This window comes from Crocodylus siamensis, chromosome 14 (assembly GCF_052110815.1).
Source record: "Crocodylus siamensis isolate JL-2025a chromosome 14, ASM5211081v1, whole genome shotgun sequence".
Taxonomy (NCBI): Eukaryota; Metazoa; Chordata; order Crocodylia; family Crocodylidae; genus Crocodylus; species Crocodylus siamensis.
This window is the reverse complement of record NC_143408.1, coordinates 5,538,219-5,547,753: the sequence shown is the minus strand read 5'-3', so window position 1 is coordinate 5,547,753 and position 9,535 is coordinate 5,538,219. Positions and strand designations below refer to the sequence as shown.

The following is a 9,535-nucleotide window of genomic DNA, read 5'->3' as shown; positions in this document are numbered from 1 at the left end:
TGTGCTGCCAGTGCTTCCTGTAGGGTTCAGTTCAGAGCTATCTGGGCTGGTGGTTACAGGAGCTGCAAACACCACAGTGAATACAGTGTAAATGTGCCACCCCAACCCCGGAGGTTATCAGCTCTCCAATAAACCAGAGCATGGGAAGGGGCAGCTCCCTCAGGATATGCCCCAGCCCTGTGAATGAGGCTGAGGAAGCTGCACCCTTCCCATGCCCTGTGAATGAGGTGCATCAGATAAAACACTGTTAAAATATAATACAACTTTATAACAGCCTTGAAGGCCAGTTCCCTCCTATTGTGTAACAGGAGCTCTGTTCCCCTGCCCTGTGGCAGTGGTGGGTTCACAGAGCTGCCACCTCCCCGAGCACTGGCTTTGACTCCCATTCCCCATCCTGAAGCAGGGGCCAGGACCCCGTCATGCCGGGCTCTGCACAGAGATGCCCTGTAGGCTTGCAGTCCGTGGGGAGATGCAGCAGGTGGAGAGGGGCAGACGCGCGGTGCTGGCAAGGCACTGGAACAAGCACTGGAGTTGCCTTGTTTTGGAGGCTTCCTGGCAGAGGGGACACAGGGTAGGGGCCTGCTGGTGCCTCACAAGGACCAGATCCCACAGACATTGTTGTCCTGGGGAGGAGATCAACTGAACCACCAAGATCCAGCCACCACAGAGCCAAAGACCCATTAGCTCCCTGTTGCACAATCACAGCCTTGATGCTACCAAGGGCCACCACTCCCCCGTCGCGTCATGGGCAAAGCAAAGAGGGATCTCACGCAGCACAACAAGACTTGGGCTGCTGCAAAGCAGAAGCATAAGACCCTGTTGGCCACCATGATTCATGGTGCAGTAGCCCCTCTGGAGGTCTGGGCCCACAGTAAGTTGGAAACTGAGCACACAAAGGATGACAGGAGGGGACTTAATCAGGGCCAGACACAGAACATAGGTTTCTTGGCTCAGACATCAGCCTTGGCAATATGCCATGGGTAGGTGGGAGGATCGGTGGTCTCTAAGTAGGGCCCTGGGCAGGTCCACATTGTTATCTTGCTGCCTTTTGGGCAGAGAGCAGCCAGTGCACCAGCAGGGCCTCGCTTCACCACCCTCAGGGGAGTTTCAGCTCCTTCCTCTGCCAGAAAAACTTTGCAGCCAGGAATTTGAAAGCAATAAAGGTAGCAATTAGCATGTCCCACAGCACATACCTATGTGTGGCTAGGCACCAGGTCCTCACAAAGGGCAGAGCTCGCATGCAGCAAGTGCAGCCACAAGCCTTGAGTCCAGGGACAGGGAAGAAACAATTTGCCCGTGATTGAAAAAGCACCTATTAACCTGAAAGGAAAGGAGGAAACGTAGAAACCAGCCTGAATCAAGGGTGGAGAGAGGGAACTCACTTGGACGAGGCAGCAGTGCCCTCCACCAGGCGTCTCTGGGATGCTTCATTTTCAAACCAGTTCAGGGTCCTGTGTGCTGGGTGCTGTGCCCTGCCTGCCCAAAAAAGACAAGAGGCTAAGAGGAGGGACAGAGGAGTGATGTGGGGTCTCAGAAGCCCCCAAGCAAGAGGAAGGCTTTCAGCCAGGAAGAGACCCCGACCGACTGCCCTGATTCCAGTCCAAGAGCTTCTTCACTCCTCGCCCGGGAGGCCACCCTGCAAAGAAGCATAAGAGGCATCCAGGAGAGGGCATCTTGTTTATTGTCACAGATACTGAACGCACCTCAGGAGGCAGGATGTGAGCCCTCATAGACCCCGAGTCAGCAAGAGTTCCTGTTGGCAAGCGTCTTTGGAGAGACACCTGCATTCAAGAGGGTTTACGGCTCCCTCTGGGATCCACAGACCGCCCGCCATGCAGTGCCGCCTGGTTTTTGCATTCACTGCCCCGACAAAGTGTACTCTGTACTGACTATGTGTACTCTTACCCCGGGCCCACACCAGAGAGGCAAGCCTCCTCTTCCTTCATTTCCGGAGGATATGACCAGATTGCTCCCACTCTCCACGCTGGGAAGATGTGCACGTAGCATTCACCAAGCTGCCCCCACCCTGAATGACTGCAAGTGCAGTCACCCATGCAAAAAATAGCACCGGGAGAGCTGCTTCATGAGCTGAAGGAGCCCAGCCCCCTTGCTGAACCCTTGGGTTTACGGCTGCAGAAAACCGGCCTTTAATCTGTACCATTAAAACCCCACAGCTGCATTAATTAAGGCATCCTAACCTCTGAGCCTGCCTCAATACGGGCCAGATCCAGAAAAGTATTCAAACGCTTAAGTTCCACGGGAGCATTAAGCCCCATTGGTTTCGATGGTAAGAACATCCCCCCAGCCTTTACCAAATGCAGTCGTGTTTCTGTGCAGTGCAAATTACGCCTCTCTCCTGGCTAACTGCAAGTAAGCCAGAGGAAAACGGCCCACATCAGGCAACAGAGCACTGTGCCTGCATGGGTTACCGGAACCAGGTACTCAAGCTGTGCATGATCTGGTAGCGCTCTGTCCCCTGCAAAACCTGGCAGGCGTTGCAGAGGTGAAAGATCCAGCTCGACACGGGGGAGGGTCTCAGCCAGGTTCGCCACTGGAAGTAGCGCTCATAGCGCACAGGGTCCTTATCCAGCTCCTCAAGGTACCGAGCCAGCTCCAGAGCGCTGGGGAAGTCATCAATGTGGATGAAGGCGTCTGGGGGCAAAAAGCGCTCGTAGTTGTCCCGAGGAGGCCCGCAAACTACTGGCACGGCCCCAGAGGTCAGGGCATTCTTCCAGAGCTTCTCAGTGATATAATCCTCGTGCAGAGAGTTCTCAAAGGCCAGGTAAAATTTGTACTGGGACAGAGTGGGGAGCAACTGTTCATGTGACAGAGGCTTGTGCTGACGGCCGTACACATCCACGTGGATGTACTTCTTCAGCTGGGTGTAGTATTGCACCCGCCGTGAGGCTGGGTTCCAGTTGCTCACTGCCCAGGCCACCAGCTTGGTCTTGACTGGGATGCTGAAGTTGTAGGGCTGCCTGAGGAGCTCCAGGCTCCCATAGGGTGAGAAGATGTCAGAGTCCTTTCGGTAGGACATGGTCATGTTGAAGATACCGTTCATGGCGCCCAGGTTTGGGCTGTGGGTGGGAGACTCCAGGTTAAACCAGATCCAGCGCTGGAAAGGGGGTCTCGGCTCCCGGGGGAGCTTGCTTGGGCCAGAATAAACATCCCTGTGATGCATAATCACAGCATTGGCCTTGTGGTACCAGTTGCGGTCGGCTGTGATATGACAGTCAGGCATGTTAAGCAACTTGGAGCATTTTGTCAGAGGAAAACTTTGCCCGAAGGGCCAAGTCCAGAGCAGGATGGTCAGCTCTGGGGCTTTCTTTTCCGGGCTTGAGGTGATTTCCGGTGAGGCTAGTGAGTCTGACAGGTCCGAGGGAGGGTGACTGCAGGGCATTGATTCTGGTTCCCTGGTGTGCCGAATGTACGTAAATAAGCAGATGCCGAAGAAGAAATGGAAGAGAAGCACAGCGAAGAACTGCTTGCAGAGGGAGCCTTTCTTCTGCCCCGTGACCTCCATAAGTGTATCTGAGAACACTGGACATGCAGAAACAGTGAGTTAGCAGCAAGCGATAAGTGAGCAGAGAGGGGAAGGGACACTTGTAGCACAGTACGCAGGCCCAGAGATATGAGCACACCCACCAGGAAACCTATTCCCTCCCCATATCATGCCCTGTGGCAGCCATGTCCTTTGGTTCCCCACCCGGAGGCAAATTCACCTCCTTCATGCATGTCAGCAGTGCTGTGAATTACCGCTTCCAGTACAAACTACTCCTTGAGCTGAAGCGAACATGCTGTCCCAGCTGCCCGACTTCCAAGAAGAAAGCAGAGCCAAAAACGGCTGGCTGGGGAGAGGGGAGCTGTAATTCAGCTGGGAGGACCCTGGTGCTGGAAGGCGGTGGGATCTCTCAGCAGTTGAAGGGCTGAGGTCCTGGATGCCGGCAGGGAACTGAACTGGGGGCCTCCAGGGCTAACAGCTCATGTGAATGGGTTCGTATAGAGAAGTATCTGTGATCTGCCCTCACTAATGGGTTACATGGCGGATTGTGGACCTATGGGCAGTCTGCAGGATGGGTGCAGTGCTGAGAGTACTCAGGACTCTAGGTATCCAAGGTCAGTCAAGGCCTTAATTTGTAAAGACAAGGTAGCCCATATACAAAGAACTCGTGTCACCCCCTCTGGGAGCAATCATTATAGTTACTGCCCCAAAACGCACGCTCGGATACCAATTTACGTCCTGCCTGGTTTCAACAAATAGACTGTTAGGAGTCCCGCCACCCTTTGTGAACGAGTCGGGCTGGTTCTGACCGACCCTTTCTTTTTGTGTATGGAAAAGATCGCTGTGATTTTCTTACACTAACTCTTCCCTGATGGCACGTGAATGTTTTGACTCTCAGTAGAGTTAACACTTCGGCATCAAAATGAAATGCCAAGAATGTTGCTTCCAAAACTGGCTCGGCGCAGAATGAAAGCATTCTTTGACCGTGCTTCTACAATTAGCTTAAGCACAAAAACTTAGGAACACGAGGCAGGCTCTGCCCGAGATCTCAGGTTTCCTTTGCTGTGGGCATCCTCCTTCTCCTCCTCCTTTTTCTTTACTTCTTTGTCGTTGACTCATTTAAGAAACTCAGAATCAATACATTAAGAAGTAAACCCATGGTAAGATAAAAGCTCTTTTTGTTGCGACACGCTATGCACCGGTACGGTCCCTTCTGAGAAAAACTGCAGAGTCAGAACAGATACAGGTGGAAGAGGGAAGAGTAACAGAGAGGGAAAGAAACTTGCCTGAGCTTGGGGAGGTGAGGTGGGAATGCAATGCAGGTGGTCCTGTCCAGTCCTCCCCCCCAGCGCACACAATCCATCGTTACCTTGTTTGATGCCCCTGCAGTGGTCTAAGCAGTCTTGGATGATCTGCAGCTTCTGTTGTGGAAAACTCCCACGTTGAGAAAAATGGGAACTGGAGAGTGGAAATGAAGTGGCTTGGCAGAGCAAGGAAAAGATAATGATGCAGAAGAGGAAGGTGAAGGGGAGTGGACTGCAGGTCTATCTTGGGTGTTCAACCATATCTCGTTCAGGTGTGCCAATCAGCTAGGACTGATGCTGCGTCATCTAGCAATAAATTCACACTCTTCATCACCACCAGGCCCCACCCCCACCCCACCCCCAGCTCTGTGTAACAAACTTGATTTGCTGGGAGGTTAACTAAGCACTGTCATCAGAAATAAGTAACCCACCTAGAAAATCCTCAAGCGTAATATACCTGCCTTTGGGGTTGAACGTGACGTAGCTCCTCTGGTAGAACGAGTAAGGATTGCGTGCAAATGATTCATGTGTCGCCTTTCCGAGCTCCCAGGGCTCCAAAAGGGTCCTTTGCAGAGTCAGGACATGAGTGATAGAGATGCCCTGAGATTTCCATCTGGCAGGCTCTTCATCGCCAGGGTCACCCCATGCAGCCCTCAAAGGACATATGCAAAAGCACCACGTGCCACGGTCCTCTTCTCTCTGTCCCACAATGGCTCAGGAGCCCTTTGTCAGGAAGGAACTGATGGGCAGCAAAGACCTTTGGGCTTCAGACTCTTACCCACATTGAGTTCCACAACCATGACAGTCCCAGGTGCATAGGTCCACGAAATTAGGATTCGACAGCCCGCTTGGGGAAGACCAGCAGTAGGACAGAGACCTACTGCTGTACAGCTTGCTTGGTCCTGCCTTTGAGCTCCTCCAGCATGGGTGAATGGGGTTCGCAGTGCCTCTCAGGCTCTGGGTACAGCTTCACTATTGGCTTTCTGGACTAGAGCCAACTGATCTTTGCAATCTGCTTGCTTGGCTGCAGTTGACTCAGGCATAAAGGCCACTTCGTAAGATGAAATCGCTTTCAACAACACTACAGGCTGCTGGTTGGGATTTAGAATAGGAGGGCAGAGCTCACATCAGTTCCGGGGAGGGGTAATCAGGTGCAGGGAGTTGCATTCAAAGGCCATTATTCCCCCGTCAAAGGCTTGTCATTTCAGTGACAACAGGCCAGCCCCTGGCTCAAAACTAGATTTGCGCTGCTCCTTCCGTGAAGTGTGCCTTGGTACATCCTGCAGCCTTAGAGCAGTGTTTAAGGGTTTGAGTCTAATGCAAACAAAAATGCAAATATGGCATTTGACGAGGGAGACTGACTGGTTTGTGGGGCAGGATCCGACAGTGTCAACACTGGCTGCCTCAAGTTGCACATGCCTTTTCATTGATTCATAGATTATAGAGTTGGAAGGAACCCAATGGATCATTGTGTCTGACCCCCTGCCCCTGGCAGGAAAGAGGACTGAGGTCAGATGACTTCAGGTTGGGTTAGAAAATGTCCACGGCAGGATGCAGCGAATTACTCTTGTGGTAGATCTGAGACCTCAGTAGCTTGTAAACATCAAGGTGACAGAGACATGCTATATTCCAAGACCTCTATTCCAAGTGCTGCGTGAGGCTAGCAGGAAAATGATAGCTTTGGAAAACAATAGTTGCAAAGCCTCTGGCAAGCAATTGAGTTCGGAAATGCCTTGTATGCCTAGGTAACATTGCATATCCTGATTGGCACGGGTTGAAGAAGCTGACCAAACATTACACTGAGCACTGTACATTGGCCAACCTGATAGGGGCATGGGTTGGGTTACTCTCCTTTGATCCAGGAAGGTAAGACTGTGGCACGGAGTGGAACAAAGAATGAAAGGGGTTGGGAAAGCCAGAGCCCTGAGCTATTGACAGTTGGGCCCGGTAGGCTTAGTACATTGTTTCATGATAAATTTTCTCTTAATGCTTTTGCGCTAAAATAAATAGCACTGTGCTTTGTAAGCCCTGGCTGGTTTTGCTTCTCCAGAAGAGGGAAAGAGAAGGACAGTCGGGTCTGAACTAATGTCAGCCCTGCCAGTGCCGTCGCAGGGAATCACCAGGAGGGCACAGACCAAGAGGGTGAGGGACAGAGCGGCTGGAGACCCGAAACCCGAAAGGGGGACCCTATGGAGAGGCCATAAAGACATCAGAGGTGCACTTAACTGGGAACTAGGAACCATATCTTTAATACCAATGTGTCTAAGAAATAGGAGCCATGACCCTTCCTGGAGGCGGTCAGTTGGAGCTGGGGGCCTCAGGCCCTCAGGCCTCCCTTTCAAAAGCCCAGCTCATGGGTGAGATACGTACCGGGTGGCTCACAACCGTGTGCTCTGGAGACTGCCCCTTGCAAAGGGGCTGACCTCGCTACCGTGCTGGGAGAGAGGAGGCACACTCTGCTGTCCACCACAGCCTCAACCTTTGCTCTTTGCAATTGTCAGGCCCACGTCTTTGCTGTCTTCTGACCCCTGGGCCGATGCAAAGATCCAGGTGACCAGTGAACTCAGCCGCTAACCTCATCCGAGACCTACCCTCCTAGCCTAGACAGCCCCTGTCAAACTCACAACAGCCTGGAAACTGCCATAACTTCCACCAGCCCCAGGATATTCTGAGTCTGCTCCTATCCCGCAGGCAGCAGTTTCTCTGGAGGTGGGGAGCAATGAATGAATTTCAATGGCAAGACAGGGATTAAAATCCACAGAGTCATAGCAGGTATCAACTCCGGACCCCCCGCTTTGAAGGGCACCAATTTTAGGGCAGACACGCCAACAGTTGCCCTCTGCCACTAGCAAGCTGCAAGCAGGTGTGGTCCCTAGGAGTAACAGGTGCTAGCCCTGCCTTAGGGATATGTGTATGATTCAGCAGCTCTGCCTTCCTGCTCCAGGTGTGCCCACGACACCAGCCATTTCACGACACCAGCCATTTCACGACACCAGCCATTTCAGAGCTATTCCCAGAGCATTTTTTTCTGCTTCCAGCCACTGCATCTCCGAGTTGCTCTGAGTGAGAAGGGCGATGCCCCCATCTCAACAAATCCAGCAGTTATAAAACCTAAATGAAATGCAATCCTTCTTTTCTTTGGAAGAGAAACAGATTTTCATAAGGGCCAAGCAGTGCCCCAGACTGGGCTGTGCCATGGATAGAAGAGTTTGGCGCAGAGAGGAATGACCGGGTGCTACAGCACAGACTAGCCACCGTGTCCTATGAGTCCATCTGAAGACAGTGACCGACTGCCTTGGATTTTCTGTGGTGGTCCCAAATGTGGAGACTCTCTTCCTGCTTCCCCAAGATGTCTCCGACATGAGATGTTTTCCCCAATTTAAGGAACTGGTCGGGAATCTGCCATCTCCCCCATCTCCAATTTTCTTGCAATGCAAGGAAGTGTCTGCCAGTAGGACACAGCCTGATGCTCCCTGAACACTGGTCTCCTGCTTCCAGCTCAGGAGGTGGCTACTAGCTCCATCTGGAATCAGAAACAGTGAAGATGCATCTCTGCTAGCCTGTGGCCAGGCCAATTAGCTCTTCTTCTCATCAGCACAAATCAACCTGCCCCTAGCCCGGCCTGGAACCAGAAGTGGTGCAGATTATTTCCAGTTCCAAAGAAGTATCTGGGAGGGTGCACTGGAGCTTTCTCCCCTAAGCTGGTGGCTTTACCTCTAAACATGTAAGGTAAGTCTGCCCGGCAGATAGAAGTATGTTGCAGAACACTGAGGAGTATTTGAGTTAATTTTAATTTTACTAGTTTGGGTACCAAGAGCAGGAAAGCTATGGAGCCATGGGCTTCTGTATGGTCTTGGGAAGCATTGTACCACGAGGGTTTCCCTGCTGTTGGCATGCACCTCCTGACTGCAGGGTGGACCTACACCTTACTGCAGACTGTGATCTTCTGGACATGACCTCAGTGGACCTTGCCCCCTTCCAAAACCCCCAACCCCAAAGGTTTCCAATAGTTCTCCAACTATTCAACTTGCTCGTCCTGAGTCTAAAGGAGAAAAAAGACTTCAGGGGGATCTTTGTTCCCTGCTCCTTCATTCGTCTCCATCTCCAGCATGCACGGCGAAGTCCAGCCTGGCCCACTGCCAGCCTATTCTGCTGCAACACCGTAGCAGGAGCCTGCACATGGTTGAACCGGAATGACTCTCCAGCCACAGGGAAGGCGTGATTGTGAAGAAGGCTCATCTCTTAATTGCTGGGCATAAGACCTACAGAAAACCTGGTTGGGTGGAATGTGTTCTGCCACAGTCTCAGCCCCTACTAAGTTTTCATCCTTATGAAATAAAGGAGTCATAAGAACACCAGGGTATATAGTTAAATCTCTTGTTTACAGACCAAACTATTACAACTGGCCTCAGCAATAAGAAAGGCATAATGTTTTCTCCAGGCCATAAATCATGTACCTCTGAGGCTACCAGAACATATCAAACCTCTCCCTAAGACCTTGACCCTGCCACTCTTTGCAGAAAACACCATTAAGGGTTTGTGCACAAAGGGCTTGGAGAGTTGCCACACACTTGGTGCTGTGAGCCAGTGAGCCTGAGTATCCTCCATCCAAGTCAGCAAGCATTGCAAGTATGCAGCAGATGCCCAGTGTTGCAGGGTATAAAGCACTCTCAGACACCTTTGCCCCCCTTGGCTTGTCTCGGGCACCCAGGTCAGTGCCTTGTGAAGC

General features: G+C 52.0%; 1 protein-coding gene across 1 annotated transcript; it reads right to left on the bottom strand.

Moving 5' to 3' along the window:
• Window positions 1–466: 466 nt before the first annotated feature.
• Window positions 467–5,096, bottom strand: FUT3 (fucosyltransferase 3 (Lewis blood group)). Its single transcript, XM_090027213.1, has 2 exons — window positions 4,872–5,096; window positions 467–3,540 (listed from the first exon to the last, which is right to left on the bottom strand). Exon 2 carries the CDS (start codon window positions 3,521–3,523, stop codon window positions 2,426–2,428), a length of 1,098 nt encoding a protein of 365 aa, XP_089883339.1. The 5' UTR covers window positions 3,524–3,540; window positions 4,872–5,096; the 3' UTR covers window positions 467–2,425.
• Between the last annotated feature and the right edge of the window lie 4,439 nt (window positions 5,097–9,535).